Source organism: Hyaena hyaena, unplaced genomic scaffold (genome assembly GCF_003009895.1).
Source record: "Hyaena hyaena isolate Hyena2069 unplaced genomic scaffold, ASM300989v1 scaffold_33, whole genome shotgun sequence".
In the NCBI taxonomy this organism is placed as follows: domain Eukaryota; kingdom Metazoa; phylum Chordata; class Mammalia; order Carnivora; family Hyaenidae; genus Hyaena; species Hyaena hyaena.
The window spans coordinates 4,570,963-4,589,269 of NW_024080666.1; the positions used below are offsets into that span (position 1 = coordinate 4,570,963).

Sequence of the window (18,307 nt, forward strand, 5' to 3'; positions counted from 1 at the left end):
GTCTGTCACGTGGTGGTCACCCCCTAGGCTTTAGTAGTACTGTTGTATGAGTGCATAGTTTAATCACTTCATCATACTCAGTCTTGGTGTTTCTGGGTTTGCATATTTTTCTAGGATAGCATCATCAGACTTTCATACTGTTAAATGTTCTATTAAAGCAAAATGTAATTGGTACTCAAGCCATTAGTTTCTTTAAGCAGTTACATAAGGGAATAATGCTGTAGGAGATAGAAGTGCGTCGTAACAACCAATGATGCATCATAAGCATATAAAGACTGGAAATGACCTGGAAAAAATGCTAATACATGTGTGTGAGTTTTAGCAATAGAAGCAATAATTACAAAAAACAGCCACAGTGGTGTTACTTACATGACAGCCAGTACTGTTCTTAAGTTTATAATTTTTTTTCTTTTAAAATTTTTTTGAGAGAGTGAGAGAGAGAACAGGGGATGCAGAGAGGGAAAGAGGGAGAGAGGGAAGAGAGGGAGAGAGAGAGAGAGAGAATATCTTAAGTGGGCTCCATGCCCAGTGAAGAGCCTGACATGGGGCTCAGTGTCACGACCATGAGATCATGACCTGAGCCGAAATCAAGAGTCAGATGCTTAACTGACTGAGTCACCCAGATGCCCCTCTTATGTTACTATTTTTTAAAAAAAAATTTTTTTTACTTTATTGTCAAGTTGGTTTCCATATAACACCCAGTGCTCATCCCAATAAGTGCCCTCCTCCATGCCCGTCACCCCACATCCCCTTTCCCCCGCCCCCATCAGCCCTCAGTTCTCAGCATTCAAGAATCTCTCATGGTTTGCCTCCCTCCCTCTCCCCAAGTGTTTTTCCCCTTCTCCTCTCCCCGTGGTCCTCCTTTAAGTTCCTCCTAATCCCCCTGTATGTGCAAACATATGGTATCTGTCCTCCTCTGCCTGACTTATTTCGCTCAGCATAATACCCTCAAGTTCCATCCATGTTGCTACACATGGCCAGATTTCATTCTTTCTCATTGCCATGTAGTAGTCCATGGTATAGATAAACCACATCTTCTTGATCCATTCGTCCGTTGATGGACATTTAGGTTCCTTTCATGTTTTGGCTATTGTTGAGAGTGCTGCTATGAACATTGGGGTACATGTGTCCCTATGCATCAGCACTCCTGTATCCCTTGGGTAAATTCCTAGCAGTGCTATTGCTGGATCATAGGGGGGTTCTATTGTTAATTTTTTGAGGTACCTCCACACTGTTTTCCAGAGGAGCGGCACCAGTTTACATTCCCACCAACAGTGTAGGAGGGTGCCCGTTTCTCTACATCCTCGCCAGCATCTAGAGTTCTCTGATTTGTTCATTTTAGCCACTCTGACTGGCGTGAGGTGGTATCTCAGTGTCGTTTTGATTTGTATTTCCCTGATGAGGAGGGACGCTGAGCATCGTTTCATGTGTCTGTTGGCCATCTGGATGTCCTCTTTGGAGAAGTGTCTTTTCATGTCTTCTGCCCATTTCTTCACTGGATTGTTTGTTTTCAGGTGTGGAGTTTGGTGAGTTCCTTATAGATGTTGGATACTAGCCTTTTATGTGATAGTCATTTGCAACTATCTTTTCCCATTCCGTCGGTTGTCTGTTTTATTGATTGTTTCCTTTGCTGTGCAGAAGCTTTTTTATCTTGATGAGGTCCCAATAGTTCATTTTTGTTCTTGATTCCCTTGCCTTTGGGGATGTGTCAAGTAAGAAATTGCTATGGTTGAGGTCAAGGAGGTTCTTTCCTGCTTTCTCCTCTAGAGTTTTGAGGGTTTCCTGTCTCACATTCAGGACATTACTATTTTTAAAAACCCATTATAATCTTCTTAGCTTTTTACACTCATTTCCATTTATTTATTCATAGTCACCAGCTCATTTGTGTTCACTTTTAACTTAATATGAGTTGATTGCTGAGACACTCAAAGTACTGTAATTATTGTGGGTAAACAGTGGTTTACAGCAATGGTGAAATGTACTGTGTCTTTCTGTGCTGCACATGGAGACTTCACCCAGGGGTGTTCTTGTCGGCTACTTGTCTGTGACTGAGCTCCAGGCAAAGCTGAGGACAGTTGTCTCAGAAATAAAAGGCTAGGATTGATTTTGCATCTAGGTTTAGGACATGAGACAGGTCCTAAGTATATATTCGTCACCATTATGAACATGGAAGAGAATGCTTGTTTAAAGAGCTATAACATAGCTTTAAGTAAGAGGACAGCCTCAGCTGCGTGACAGATTAAATAGAACAGTCTCTGAAGGGTTGCTCTAAAATCTGTGACTCTAGGAATTTTAGACTAATGATAGATGACCCTGGCCTGCCCAGAAGCTGGAAGCCGTTCAGTTCTATGTGTCTTGCTGGCATTAGAAGGGATGTTTTTTTGAGTGGTTTAGAGTGAGGATAGAGAAGAGGTTGAAGAATCATTTTTGAAAACGGAAAAGAGTAAGTAGTTAGTATGATACAGTGATGGTAGTCATGGGAGGGCATAAATCATCAGATTCCATTGACTGTCATTTTATAAATGGAGTAGAGCTTTTTAACCTTCATTTTATTTTTTATTATTTTTTATTTTTTAATTTTTTTTATTTTTTTAAATTTACATCCAAGTTAGCATATAGTGCAACAATGATTTCAGTAGTAGATTCCTTAATGCTCCTTACCCATTTAGCCCATCTCCCCTCCCACAACCCCTCCAGTAACCCTCTGTTTGCTCTTCATATTTACGAGTCTCTTATGTTTTTGTTCCCCGCCCTGTTTTCATATTATTTTTGCTTCCCTTCCCTTCTGTTCATCTGTTTTGTATCCTAAAGTCCTCATCTGAGTGAAGTCATAGGATATTTGTCTTTCTCTGACTAATTTCGCTTAGCATGATACCCTCTAGTTCTGTTCACATAGTTGAAAATGGCAAGATTTCATTCTTTTTGATTGCTGAGTAATACTCCATACACACACACACACACACACACACACACACACTACATCTTCTTTATCCATTCATGGATAATGTTTGGGCTCTTTCCATACTTTGGTTATTGTTGATAGTGCTGCTATAAACATTTGGGTGCATGTGTCCCTTTGAAACAGCACACCTGTATCCCTTGGGTAAATACCTAGTAGTGCAGTTGCTGGGTCTTAGGGTAGTTCTATTTTTAATTTATTGAGAAACCTTCATACTGTTTTCCAGAGTGGCTGCACCAGTTTGCATTCCTACCAGCAGTGCATCTTTCTTTGCATCCTTGCCAATATCTGTTGTTGCCCAAGTTGTTTTAGCCATTCTGACGGTTAACCATCTTAGACAGAAAAATTTATAGTCAGCTACATTTTATTTTAAACAGACTGTTGAGGGGTGCCTGGTGGCTCAGTCGATTGAGCATCCGACTTTGGCTCACGTCATGATCTCATAGTTTATGCGTTCAGGCCCTGCGTTGGGCTATGTGCTGACAGCTCAGAGCCTGAAGCCTACTTCAGATTCTGTGTCTCCCACTCTCTCTGCCTCTCCCCTGCTCGTGTTCTGTCTCTCTCTTTCAAAAATAAATAAACATTAAAAAGAATTTAAACAGACTGTTGAAATGAGCTAATAAGACAGAACTCTGACATTGATTATATACTTTAAAATACGTTTACCACCCCCCCACCAATCCCTAATATATTTTAAATAGGATTTAATTTAATATTATTCAGTCATCAAAAATCACAAAGACTAATGATGTGGAGACATTTTTATAACATTACACTAAAAAGACAGTATAAAAATTATGAACACTGTTATAGTAGGTCTCAAAGAGTAGGATCCTAGGACTGATAGTGTCTGTACCACCAGGAAACTTCTTAGAAATCCAAATTCCTGCTCCCACCCTAGATTTAGGAAATACAAAATACTGGCAGTGGGGTCCCACAGTCTGTGTTTTATTGGGTCTTTAGTGGGGGTGGTTCTGATGCACGATTAGCTTTAGTAACCACTGGCTAGTAGATCTCAATCTTTGACCTGTCCTAGCACATCTGAGGACTGTAATAGACTCTCCGAAGCTTTGGTGACTAACTGGGGCAGCCTGGTTAGAGCTAGGGAAGGTCATTCCTCTCCTGTTAAGAATGGCTATGGCTCAGTAGGTGGCTCACTAGGTTGAGCATCCGGCTCTTGATTTTGGCTCAGGTTGTGATCCCAGGGTTGTGGGATTGAGCCCCGCATCAAGCTCTATGCTGAGTGTGGAACCTGCTTAGATTCTTTCTCTCTCTTTCTCTCTCTCTGACCTCATGCCTTCTCTCTCTCTGACCTCGTGCCTTGCTCATGCACACTCTCTCTAAAAAGAAAAAAAAAAAGAGAAAAAGAATTAGTGGAATAAATAATGAACTCTAAACAAGCTGAAAAATGTACACATTCACTGAGCATGGAAGAAAAATTATGAAAAATGTTAAGTCCAAATCTCTGGGGGGAAGGATTTATAGATGATTTTTATAATCTGGGGAAAAAGTTATTTTCTAAAATACAAGTTAGTAAACACCAATTTATACACATTTTCAAGATAGCTTAAAGCAAAACACCGATTTTAATTCATTTCCCTTTAGGTGGAACGAGGAAGCCCTAAGAGCTGCTTCTTATTTTTGGGGTCTGTCCTGTGTGAAGTCAACTGGGTCAGTGTGCTCTCTGACGCCTGGAGCCCCAGTCCCCGCCCGGAGACGCGGAGCATGATCGTCTGCCTCCTTTTCATGATGGTTTTATTGGCAAAGGAAGATCAGCTGGTAGATGAATCCGTAAGTTTGGAGAGCCTGAGCTGAAGACTTGGCAAGGCTTCCCAGATCCTCCCTTTCTAATAAGTTGTGGTTTTTTACTTGTTTCCTAACACCTCCGTCATGTGATATCTGCTTGGCATACGGGATGTGCCTTCAACTAGGTGCCTGATTTTCTGGGATCGTTCCTAATCGAATTCTGGATTATGAAGGGAAGCACGTGGAGTTAGGATATGAAAATCAATTTTATTTTACATCTCATCCATTGCTAGTTAGCTCTCCAACTAGATCCAAGAGTTCCTTTGAAAAATTGGGTTCTGAATACTTACAGATCTTCATGTGTTTTTGCCAAGACTTTGGTTATAACTTTTACAAGTACTTTGACTTGAGTAGATACTTCTTTGACATCTCACCTGTTCCATGCTGGTCACGGGCCATCTTAGTTGTCACCCCCTAGACTGGAGACATATCTCCGGGAAACTGGGAGCTCCATAACTAAAGGGGAGTGTTTTTTTTATTTTCAGGATTCGCCTCTGCTGAATCTTCTTGGACAAACAAGCTCACTTTCGTGGCACCTTGTGGACCTTGTGTCGTATCAGAGCGCGCTGGCTTATTTCCGCAGCCATTACCAGCCGTCCATCATCCTGGCAAAGGAGCCTTCTGCTGAATTCATCATGAAGCTCCTGAGAGTGTCTGCAGGCCTTTCTCTTCCTGCTGATAGCCAGAAACATCTTGTAAGTCGAGTGGGTGCTTCAAAAGGCAAAGTGTTCTTCAGGATTCTAGTAGCGTAAGTGCTCCTGAGGACAGGCTCAAAGCGTGTGATGGCTCAATTAAAAAAGTTAGAGGATGTGTGTCATTGTGGACTCATTTTGTACTCCCAGGTTTTTTGGTTTTAATTATCTCTCTTGGTCAACCTTCACTTACGGCAGTATCACAGGCTAACAAGAGGTGAAAAAGATTGAGGGTGGCAGCTGTTGGTTTAGGGGTCTGACTGTCCTTGGCAGCGGAACGGCAGGGAAGTTACGAGTACGAGTTTGAGGTCTGACCGACTCCGGTCCCCAGCCTCCTGCCATTGTGATGTTGGTGTTCTCATCTGAATTGGAAATAATACTACTTTGCCTCAAAGTGTTGCTGTGGGAATTAAATTAGGTAATGAACATAAAAATGTTTGGAAAAGTTTCTGGCAAGTACATAGTTAATGTTTTTATTAACGTAGTGAAAAAGGAAGTGTTCTGGAATTCAGGAGGATGTGTGTTCTAGTGAGAGACGTGCACATCCCTGGACACAGGGCCCTTAGGCACATGCCTGCCTTCGCGTGGGCTCCCCCTCTGTCCTCTCTACCTGCTCCCAAAGCAGTCAGAGCTGTGCACGCTCCTGGGGAATACTCACTTCACACCACTTGCATGGATTCATACGAATGCTCCTTTTTTCTGTCAGGATGCAGTTCCAAAATGCCGAGCCTTCACTCATCAGATGGTTCAGTTCCTCAGCTCCCTGGAACAAAATGGAAAAATCACCTTAGCAGTCCTAGAAAAGGAGATGTCTAAGCTCTTAGATGATATCATCACCTTTAACCCACCTGGTAAGTGGCCATGGGCAGTCATGTGTTTATTCAGTCAGTGAATTTCTGCCGTGTGCGAGGCCTGTGAGATCCGGGAGGTGTGCAGGACACTTTCAGTTGTGTTCCTGGAGAGAGGACTGGCTCCAGGGGTGCTGTCATCTCAGCGCTGGGGAGGTGTGAAAGCTAAGAACCTGAGGAGGGGTTCACACTGTCGGATGCTGGTGTAGGCTTAACTGGACCGAGGGCTAGGCTAGACGACTGGGTTTAGTGAGTAGGGGGTAGCTGGAGCCGGCCCGGGAGCAGCATTCCGAGATGCTTTAGGTGGGCACTCCAGAATCACCTGTAGACGTGGAAGAAACTGTGTGGAGAACTTGTGCTCCCGGCAGTTTGGTGGACTGGGTATCCTGACTGTTTCTGCTGAAAACAGCTAAGAATGCTGGAGAAAATGTTTTTATGAAGCCAAAAATGAAGCTTATCATGGAAAAATATTAGAAGTCAGAAGCGAAGTGAAGGAGGAAACTGTAGAGGTACTTGGAGTGCTGAGGCTGGCTTCCCCCATGAAGGCTTTGGTGGAACCTCCATGGACTGGGCAGAGGCACTAAAGGTGGGGGGGCCCTGCCGGCGATGAGGGCCTGAAAGGAGCTCCTCTGCATCACCTATATCTTCAGTGTAAGGGTGAGCTAGAACTCAGCCTGGGAGAGAAGAGCAAAGACAGTGGATGTTTGATCTGGGTGTTGGGGCACATGTCTGTGTGGTGGGCAACAAGCTACCTCTTTTTGAAAATCAGTGAGTATAAGTTGAAGCACAACTTTGAATTTGAAGCACAAATTCCTGCTACTGAGACTATCCAGAGAAAAATCCCTCTACGTATAAATTGAGTTCAAGTTGTTCTGGTTGGCAGTGACATTATATGCCTGTACAAAGCAACCACAGAGCCACTTTGGAGAAACCCATCCTCACCTCTGGCCTCAGAGTTCCAAGGAATATATATGAACTCCTAGTAGAATAAAAAGTCATAGAATACACAAGGAAACAAGACCCCACAATAGAAAAAGACAGCAGACTTACACACATTAAGGCTTAAGATACTGGAATAATTAACACAGTTAAACTAGTATTTTTAATGTATTTGATGAAATAAAAGAGATTTGAAAATTTTAGTAAGGAGCAAGAAATTATAGAAATATACAGCTTTGAGACAGAATCAGATATTCTAGAAATGAAAATATAAAAAATTGTAATAAAAACTTAATGTGTAGGTTTAACAGCAGCAAGCTCAACTCATCAGAAAAGAAAATTAGTAACCTGGAAAATGAATAAATGAATATGAAGACAATGTCCAGAATACAGAGCAGATGGATAAAGGACGTGGAAGTGAGGCTAGAGGGCATGGAGGATAGGCCGAGAAGACTTAACATACATCCCGTCATCCAGTCAGACTTCCAGGAGAGGAGGACACAACTGGGGGGAGGCAGAAGGAGCTGGAGAGAGAGCAGGGCTGAGAATTTTCCAGAGCCAATGAACACAACCCTCCTTAGGTTCAGTAAACCCAGCAAATCCCAAGTAGGATAGAGAGAAATTGACATCTGTACACACTGTGGTGACACTGCAGAGGCACCAGGGACAAAGGGAACAACTTTCACATCCAGGAAGAAAGGACAGATGGACGGGCACATTCAAAGGAGCAACATCACACTGACTGCTGATTTCTCAGGAGCAACAAAGGAAGCTAAGACGCTGGAGCAACTCTTGTGTGCCCCGAGAAAATGACTGTGACCTGGAACTGTCACCTTAGAGCTATGGTCTTCAAAGGTGAGAATAAAATAAAGAGATTATCACTGAAAATGGAGAGTGTCCCAAAGACACCACTAAAGAAAATCTTGAAGCATGTTCTTTAGGTAGAAGAGTGATCACGAGTAAGAAGGCTTGGGCTGCAATAAGGAAAAGTAAGCAGAGAAAGTGGTAAAATGTGGTTAATATAAACATAAACTGCCTGCGTAAAGCTGTTAGTGTGCATTTAGGGGCTTAAAAAGCAAAAACTAAAATTAAACTTTATGACCATAAGTATATAGAAGTTAGGAAGGAGATTGAATTAAAAGCATTCTAAAGTTGTAGTATTGTCTGAAAGGGTCAACAAATTGATTAAATTTATACCCTGATAAAATGTGAATGTTGACATTTCTCAGACATTCACTAAAAGAATAGAAATAAAATGTGTAATTTCCAAGTTAGTTGAAGGAGATAAAAAGGAATGGCCAAAATACATTTAGTCCAAAGAAGGGGGCGCGCCTGGGTGGCTCAGTCGGTTAAGCATTTGACTTCGGCTCAGGTCATGGTCTCATGGTCTGTGGGTTCAAGCCCTGCGTCGGGCTCTGTGCTGACAGCTAGCTCAGAGCCTGGAGCCTGTCTTCGGGTTCTGTGTCTCCCTCTCTCTCTGACCCTCACCTGCTTATGCTGTCTCTATCTCTCTTTCAAAAATAAATAAAACATTTAAAAAAAATTTGGGGGTGCCTGGGTGGCCCAGATGGTTAAGCGTCCAACTTCGGCTCAGGTCATGATCTCACAGTCCGTGGGTTCGAGCCCTGCATTGGGCTCTGTGCTGACATCTCAGAGCCTGGAACCTGCTTTGGATTCTGTGTCTCCCTCTCTTTCTGCCCCTCCCTCGCTCCCTCTATGTCTGTGTCTCTCAAAATAAAATAAAGACATTAAAAAAAAAACCAACCAGGCGGCAAGAAAAGAAGCTTGGAGGTGAGAAAAATAACCAAAATAAGGTGGTGAAATGTAAATATGTCAGTAAATGTTAATGGACCGATATCAGTTTAAAAGACAAAGTTTGCCAGACTGGCTTAATAATGCACAACACCCAGCTTTAAGCTGTTTATAAAAAGTACATAAAAGCATAGGATATACAGAGCTTTCTATAAGGCAGTCATATTGGGCAGTTATTAACACAGAAAGCTGGCATAGCTAGATTCATATTGGACAGATAGGACTATAAAACAGAAAGCATTACAGAGCCAGATGATCTCTAGAGTGTTCTCCTGCCTTGAAGTTGCATGACAGAAAAATAAATAAATAAAAAGGGTTAATAGAGACAGAGTCATTGGAAATTGATAAAAGGTTTCATTCACCAGGAGGATATAATAACAATAAATGTATTTGTACCTAATAACTCAGTAGTGACTGCAAATACCTGAAGTGCAAATTGACAGAATTAGGAAGAGAAATGTGAAAGTCACTCACAGTAAGAGATTTTGCCACAGTAATTTCTCACAGTAATTGATAAAGGAAAGACAATCAGTAAGGCTCTAGGAAGTCTGCATGGCCCAGCTGGATGTAGCACGCATGTGGAGAAGATGTGCCCTGCAAATGCGGAACTCCCACGGTGTCAATCTCGCACGGCACGGGTAAGGAACCTCGCCCTGCATTCAGCATAAAGCCAGTCTCCGCCAGTCCCGAAGGACAGACCACACGCATTCGAACCACAGCGCAGTGAACTTAGGAACCAATGGCAAAATACAGTCACACGCTGGAATCACATGCTTGGAAGCAAGCTTTTAAATGATCACCAAAGAAACAGTCATAATAGAAATTGAAAATATTTAGAACTGGATGAAAAAACCAGAATGCATTCAAACTTGTAGGATGCAGCTACAGTGGGACTTAATTTCTTGGCCGTAAATGCTTATATTAAAATTTTAAAAAGATGAAGATTAATAAGGTAAGAATCCAGCATAAGAGATTATAAAAAGAATAGCAGAATACAACTAAATAGTGTGGAAGGAAAGAAGTAATAACCCAGAGAAGATAAGTAGGAAGAGACTGAGGATGAAGGACAATGAAAGTGCCAAGAACAGGCGTGAGTCTAAATGAAATGTGAGTGTCTAAAACAAGAGTAACAGTAATGCCTCCCTGGGTTATGGCATCAGCAGGGAAGATGTGGTAGGAGTTAGAATGTTACAAAGGCCTTGAGTGTCTGGGAGTCAGTTAACGTCAGACTTGGAAAGATCAAGAATGCACACGTCATTTGTAAGATGACCACTGTGAGAATGCTGAGTGTTTAACTTCCAGACTAAAAGAGAAAAAGTATAGTAAGAAATAATGAAAAGAAGTAAAAAAGAGAAAAGAAATGTAGAATAGGAGGAATAAATTCAAGGTATATTGTAAAATAGTAGATTTAGACCCAGTAATGTCAGTAATTACATTAAATATGAATGACTAAAATTGTCACACTGGATAAAGGAAGAAAAAGACTCAGTAGAAAAAATGAACAAAGACCCTTGAATTGACACTTCACAAAAGAGAATATCTAAATGACCAGTATATTTATGAAAAGCTCCTAACCCTTGTTAATAATCAGCGAAAATATCGGGGCGCCTGGGTGGCTCGGTCGGTTAAGCATCCGACTCTTGGTTTTAGCTTAGGTCATGGTCTCATGGCATGAAGCCTGCTTGGGATTCTCTCTCATATTCTCTCTGCCTCTCTCCTGACTGTTCACACATACATGAGCATTCTATCTCTCTCTCTCTCAAAATAAATAAGTAAACCTTAAAAAATAATCAGGGAAATACAAATTAAAACCTTAGAGACATATGATGACATAGCCATTAGAGTGGCTATAATTGAAAAGGTTTTAATACTAAGTATTGGCAACTATGTGGATCAGGGTAACTCTCATGTACTGCTGATCAGAGTATATTGGTACAACCTTTTTTAGATGTTTGCCATCATCTACTAGTTTGCATATCTTATGACTCAGAATTCTGCTTCTTAGAATATTCTAAAAGAAATTCACCTGTGCCTGGGAAATGTGAACAATGTCTGTAGCTATGCATCTGAAGGGGTCCAGAACCGGAAAGAGCCCATTCAGCAGAAAGGATGAATTGTAGTATATATGTATAATAGAATACAACAATGAAAATCTGCTACAACATGGATGAATCTCACAAACTTTTTAGTATTTACTTAAATACTGTTTGAGAATAGACAACTGTAGTAATAGTAATTGAAAGCTGGTGTCGCTGTCTGAGTAGGTTGAAATTGGTGAACGAGAAGTCAGTTGAAATTTCTTGACCATATCTGCAATACAGGGCATGTAATATGACAGTTAAAAATACAGAGTCTGGAACCAGACTGCCTGCTTTATGCAGGTGCCAACTATGTGATCTTGGAGAAGTTGTGTAATTCCATCTGCAAAATGGGCATAATAATCGTGCCTGTCTCATATGGACAGTGTAAGCATGGAATGCCATGTGCCCCTCAAGCTCTAGCATCTGTCTGGCAAGTCAGTAACTCAGCGAATGTTTAAGAAAGTAAAAAGGAAAGAAAATAAAATTACTAGGCAATACTGGGGAGACTGTTTCAGAGTTTATCAAATGTGTTTAGGCCCTGAAGGTTAGATAATAGCTGGCCAAGCACAGAAGAGGAGGGCGTTCTAGAAAGATCTTAATCAGAAGAGTGATGGGATCGGATCTGGTTTTTAAGAAAACATTTGTTGGCTATGTTGATGATGCATAGGGAGAGGCGAGGGTGGGATCTATTAGGAAGCTTACTGTAGTATTTTGTTCCTGTGAGTCAGAATTAAAAGGCAGATTAAAATTATAATTGCTGTTGGGCTGAAATACAGAGATAATGCCTTAATAAAGAGTATCTGCGGGGTGCCTGGGTGAGTCAGTCAATTAAGCGTCCAACTCTTGGATTTCAGCTGAGGTCATGATATCATGGTTCATGAGAGCCTCGTATCAGGCTCCACTTGTCAAATTCTGACAGCTAAAGATTCTCTCTTTCCCTTTCTCTGCCTCTCCCTTGCTTGTGCTCACTCACTCTCAAAATAAATAAGTAAACTTTAAAAAAAAGAATATCTGTACCTATAGAAATACATGAAAAAAACAGGTATTTACATATAGTGTCTTTGTAAAACTTTTGTTTTTGAAGTCCTTGTTTGATAATAAGTAAAAGTTTTTTGTTTTTTTTTTAAATTTATTTATTTTTGAGGGGGGTGAGGAGCAGGGCGTGGGAGAGAGAGAAAGAAAGAATCCAAGCAGGCTTCATGCCCTCAGCACGGAGCCCAATGCAGGGCTTGAACTCATGAACTGTGAGATGATGACCTGAGCCAAAAATCAAAAGTCAGATGGCCAGCCTGACTGAGCCACCCAGGTGCCCCGATAAGAAGTAGGTCTTATAGTAACATTAAGTTAGGGTTTAACACTTTCGAGTGGGTGAGTTTGGTTTGATAGGTATGGTGAGTAAGGTCAAGGCTCCCCTACTCTCATCAACATGAATACTGAAGCCTTGTGATGAGAAAGCCTCATCATTAAGGTTGTAGTTTATTAAGAGTTTTTACCGAACTCAAGGAGAGCTAGGAGGAGTTGGCAACAACTATGGCTTGTTGAATTGGTTTTTTCTACGAACTTCCGGTGAAATGTTTTTAATTTGGGGATGTAAAGAAAGAATCCATTTCAATAACGTACTCATTTGCAGTTCTCTTGTAGAGTGAATTTGCTTTTTCTTGTCCTCTGTTCTCTTTTCATCTCTCAATTTTTTGGAAAGACCCATTTATATTGCCAGTCCATCCACTTCTCTTATTTAAAAAAACAAAAATAAAAACTGCTTAAGTGAGGAGCTCTTTTAAAAAGCTTTTTCTTTTCCTTACTTTTATATTTCATTCTAAGGAATAAGCCCTGTTCCTTGTCAATCACGCCAGAATATCGACAGCTTTAGCAGTGGTGAGCGGAGGTGCTGTTTCTAGACAGTTTACCAGGTGGTATGAGATCTGTGTATTTGGTTTTCCATGTGAGCAAAGTTTGGAAGAGAAAGTCTAAGTAAGAGTGTTCTGGCAAATAACTTAGTCTTTCACCAGCTTGATGTGTCTACACCTGCTGTAACCGGGGACCTGTCAGTGCTTTTCTCCTTTGCCCTTACAAAGTACTGATATACTGCATCCTGTCCTTAATAGCTAAGCACCGTCCAGAGTATTCCTTGTGGTCCTTCAGGATCAGCGACCAGAACTGTAAAATGTGCCTGCATTGTGGCCGAGATTGGGCACGTCGACATCACCGTTAGGGCAGCCACTCACGGTGTGTGTCTGTGCTCCCCTGCAGACATGGACAGCCAGACCCGCCACATGGCGCTCAGCAGCCTCTTTATGGAAGTCCTGATGATGATGAACAATGCAACTATTCCAACGGCAGAGTTCCTCCGGGGCAGCGTCCTCTCCTGGATTGGGCAGAAAGTGCACGGGCTGGTGGTCCTGCCTCTCTTAACAGCGGCCTGTCAGAGCCTGGCTTCCGTCCGCCACATGGCGGAGACCACGGAAGCCTGCATCACTGCCTACTTCAACGAAGGTATGAGGCTCTCTTTAGGTCAGTCTTTTCCAGGGGAGAGTAAAGCTTTGTCAGAAGGATGTACCTTTCCGGACCCTCCCAGTGAGCGGTTTCTTTGTTAATGTAGCTGCTGTTTCACTGTGTGTTTTCTATTGTTTGCGAAGATCTGTAGTTAGCGTGAGGACCCATGGCCCATGTCTATTAGTACAGTCCTGTTTCAGTGGAGGGAACCTCTAATTCATTTTACAGTGATTTTGAAGGTCAGACTGGTTTTTTATGGTAGGCAAGTCATGTAAAGTCACAGGCCTAGCCACGATCTTCAAAAGAAATGCTATAAGTCAGAATCTTTACAATAAGACCCTCTATGTTAATATTCTTTATTTTTGTCACTTTTTAAAATAAGCTTTCGTGTATGTCTTTTATTGCTTCTTGTCACATCTTTTACACTATTACAAAGAGGTCAAAGCCCCCCCCCCCCCCCCCCACCTTTTAAAAATCTTTCTTATTCCTTAACCTCCCTGTAAATTAGATTCTGGAAATAACGTGGTCCGGTTAAGAAGAATTGCTCAGATGAATGTTCTCAGCTTTGATACCCAGAGCACATGACTGTGCAAAGTAGGAGAGAAGGAAGGATATTAGACACACAGTAGGAGAGAAGGAAGGGTATTAGAGCAAAAATGCCTGGAAGTGCCCGTCACCTGCCACTGCCCTTCCTTGACAACCCGTGAACAATGCACGTCCCCCAGCGGAAGGTGCCGTGCATGTCACCATCTCCCCACTGTCATTCCCCCAAAGAAGTGAGAACTATTAGGGTAACACTCCTGCTTCAAATTCACTCAGGTTACTAAAATCAAAAACTTTTTTCAGTTTGTGAAACATTTTCAAGGATTTCCGTTGAGGTATGAGTCAAACTAAACCCTGAAAAGTAGAACTACTTCTGTCAAATAGAAGAATAATAATATCCATTAGAAAAGCCTAAGTATTCATAACACACTTAAAAGGTATTAGATGAAGTTAAAACTGTTAGGTGACTTGGACGGGAAGTACCCGCCTATGATTTTAATGGTCATAAAATGGTGAGAAGGGTGATTCCGACCTCTTGCCCTCTAGCTGTGAATGGGCACTTAGCGTGAGGTCTTCTCAGTCTACACTGTGAGGCACGTTTCACTGCGTAGCCTCCAGGGCCCACGTGGGCTTGACGTGAAGCCTAAAGTGAAAAGGCCCATTCCAGCAGGTAAATAATTTGATTCTTGTTTTCATCTTGCTGTCATTTCTTCGTGTTCTTTTTTCAGGCTCTCCCAATCAGAATTTAGGATGGGGCCCCATTCTGGTATCCCTTCAAGTTCCGGAGCTTACCATAGAAGAATTTCTGCAGGAGTGCCTGTCCCTCGGCAGCTACCTGACTCTCTATGTCTACTTGCTTCAGTGTTTAAACAGTGAACAGACTCTAAGGAATGAAATGAAAGTGCTGCTCACCCTAAGCAGGTGGTTGGAACAGGTATTCCCCAGGTATGTCGGCCCTGTAGCTGCTCTGTCCCTCTCACTGTGTTAACATGCTGGCTTGTCAGCTCCTTGGGAGCTTTGAAAGTCCCGAGTGTCCCCTATGCTTAAAATTCACATGTGGAATTTCAATTAAATGGGAGTAGAAAGAATCTACCTCTAATTCTCTTTTCCTCTTGGGCCTCTCCCCAGCTCCGTTCAGGAAGAGGCTAAGCTGTTTTTGTGGTGGCACCAAGTCCTGCAGCTGTCCCTGATTCAGACGGAGCAGAGTGACTCGGTCCTGATAGAATCTGTCGTTCGAATTCTGCTCATGCTTCAGAGCAGACAGAGCCTGCTGGCCGAGGAGAGGCTCAGCTCTGGCATTCTGGGGGCAATCGGGCTGGGCCGGAAGTCGCCCCTGTCTAACCGGTAAGGAAGCACCTGCCACTGCTCTTCTGAATGGGCCTCAGCCTCTGCCCCTGCTTGGGGACTGGGGTACTTCAGTAGGCTTTTTGACTTCAAGGTTAGGTGCCCCCAGAGATTAACGGGGAAAAAATCAACGTGATTACATCTTTGTATATTAAAAAACATGTTTTTTTTTTTAAACAACTTTGTTTTCACATTTTTTAAATCTTTTATTTATTTTTGAGAGAGACAGAGACAGAGTATGAGCAGGGGAGGGGGAGAGAGAGAAGGGGAGGCACAGAATCTGAAGCACGCTCCAGGCTCTGAGCTGTCAGCACAGACCCCAACGTGGGGCTCTAGCCAACGAACTGTGAGATCATAACCTGAGCCTAAGTCGGACGCTTAACTGACTAAGCCACCCAGGCGTTCCTGTTTTCACATTTAAAGCATGTTTTCTTAGTAATATCTCTTGCTGTATTTTGACTTTGTAACCTGACAACACTACCATTCTTTCTGGCTTTGAGCAAGCAACGGTGTGCAAAGTTAGGTTAAAATACCCCAGTTAGCTGCTTCACTGCCTGTACTTTGTCAGGGCAGTGCAGGCCCCATGAGGGGCTCAGTCTTCTAGAATTGTGAATCAAGATGAGTTCAAGTTAACTGATAAGAGGGTTAAGTAATGAGAAACAAGTCTAAGTTTTTGTTGCTAAAAATTTCAAGGCATGAAAGAATTTGCCACTGGTCTCCCCTTTAATCTCCCTTATTTGCATAATGGTTTTTTTTCCTAGCCCTTAGCAGGGTTGAAAAGAGTTCTGCCACTATGATGTCAGCATGCTTGTAGAATAGCCCCTCCTCTTGTTGCTACTTTGGGGATCACTTAGTCCAGACCAGGTTACATCATGTTTCTTTCTTCGAGGTAGAATTTAGCTGGAGTCTGTGACTTTGATTCACTTCAATTGTAGAAGACTACATGTAATGTAAAATTTATTACGGTAACTCTTTTAAAATATACAATTCAATGGCGTTTAGTACATGGAAGTGTTGTTATAATCATCGCTGCTGTCTAGTTCCAGAATGTTTCTGTCATCCCGACAGGAAATCCTATACTTACTAAGCAGTTAACGCCCTATGCCCCTCTCCCCTGAGTCCCTGGCAGCCACTAACTGACCTTCTGACTTGAGTATATCTTTTCTGGACATCTCATATAAATGGAATCATATAGTATGTGGCCTCTTGTGTCTGGCTTCTGTGACTTCACCTGAAGTTGCAAGACTGATCCGGGGTTAATCATGTGTCAGTACCTCCCTCCTTTTTAAGGCTGAAGAGTATTCTATTGTATGGATATACCACATTTTTGTTTACCTGTTCATCAGTTCATAGACATCTGGGTTGTTCACACTTTTTGGCTGCTATGAAGTGTGTTTACAAATTATTGTTAGAACACCTGTTTTCATTTCTTTTGAGTATATGCCCAGGAGTGGAATATGGTTCCTCTGTGCTTAGGTTACTGGGTAACTGCCCAAACCTATGTTCCTGAACCAGTTTTTACATTCACACCAGCAGTGTCTTAGAGTTCCAGTTATTCTACATGTTTGCAACACCCTTATTCTTGAGTCTGAATGTTGCTTACATTATTTGGGCAGTGATGATGGAAAGGAAGGTTAAGGCTCCTTCTTGGTTATACTTAGGATTTTCCTGCAGAGGCTAACAACAACATTAGGTCTGAAATGTGTTTATTTTGTTTTTAAAGAGAAACTGTGGGATTTATCTTAAAATATTTATTTGAGTTGTCACTTACTTCTGACCTCTCCCCGACACTGAAGGTTCCGAGTGGTTGCTCGAGGCATGGCCGCCTTCCTTTCAGTTCAGGTTCCTTCTGAGGATCAGATCCGTTTGAAGCCTGGCTCTGAATTACATCTGACCCCAAAAATGCAGCAGGTCAGTAAAAACAGCTTTGCATAATGTTAAGCATTGGAGTCATCGGGTGGGCCTTCCCAAGAGGCTGGGGGTGGGGGGCAGCAGCTGTCATCCTCACGCACAATGGCGTGCTCTCTGGCCGAGCTCTGTGCTGTGCTCTGCGTGCTGTACGTGCCTGCCTCAGATTTTAAACCAGGTTTTGTAGGTGCAGGCCTAGGCTACTGCAAGTGCCACTGTAGAAGGAGCAAGGCCATGGGCCAACAAGCCCGTCCAGGGTCGAATTTGGTTCTGATGAATGGGACGATGACCACATGTGGGGGCCCGGGGCTGGCACAGAGGATGGAGCCACAGCAGACTGATAAGGTTAGTTGAGTTTTAATGTGGAACTGTGGAAGTGGCTCTGGCTTTGTGAGTCTGGGGGCTGATCCCCATTTGCTGATGTTGAAATAATCAAAAAATGTGGACACAATGGCAGCTGGGAGAAATTCTGGTTTGTTCTAAAAACATGGAAGGCCACGTGGCAGTGGGCCCGTCCCCGTAAGCGTTTTCACCTGTAAACAGGCGGGCGCATACACAGGGGTCTCCTATAAAGCGGCGGCCAGCATTCTGGACTGGTCACCACATGCCAGGCACCGCCGTAACTTTGACTGCCTTGATTATTAACGAGTTACATTTTTTTTTAATGCTTTATTTATTTTTGAGAGAGAGGGGGAGACAGCGTGAGCAGGGGAGGGTCAGAGAAAGAGAGATACAGAATCTGAAGACAGCCTCAAGGCTCTGAGCTAGCTGTCAGCATAGAGCCCGACGCGGGGCTCGAACCCATGAACCGTGAGATCATGACCTGAGCCTAAGTCGGACGCTTAACCGACTGAGCTACCCAGGTGCCCCCGGTTAACGTTT

At 42.6% G+C, this 18,307-nt stretch overlaps 1 protein-coding gene across 1 annotated transcript in view; it reads left to right on the forward strand.

Moving 5' to 3' along the window:
* Positions 1–18,307, forward strand: part of EPG5 (ectopic P-granules autophagy protein 5 homolog) — a 113,047-nt gene that overhangs the window by 88,740 nt on the left and 6,000 nt on the right. Inside the window, exons 37-43 of the mRNA XM_039228820.1 lie at positions 4,565–4,750; positions 5,251–5,460; positions 6,164–6,308; positions 13,388–13,630; positions 14,902–15,118; positions 15,302–15,517; positions 17,314–17,428. Coding sequence (XP_039084751.1) covers positions 4,565–4,750; positions 5,251–5,460; positions 6,164–6,308; positions 13,388–13,630; positions 14,902–15,118; positions 15,302–15,517; positions 17,314–17,428 — 1,332 coding nt within the window. The remainder of the gene's footprint in view (positions 1–4,564; positions 4,751–5,250; positions 5,461–6,163; positions 6,309–13,387; positions 13,631–14,901; positions 15,119–15,301; positions 15,518–17,313; positions 17,429–18,307) is intronic.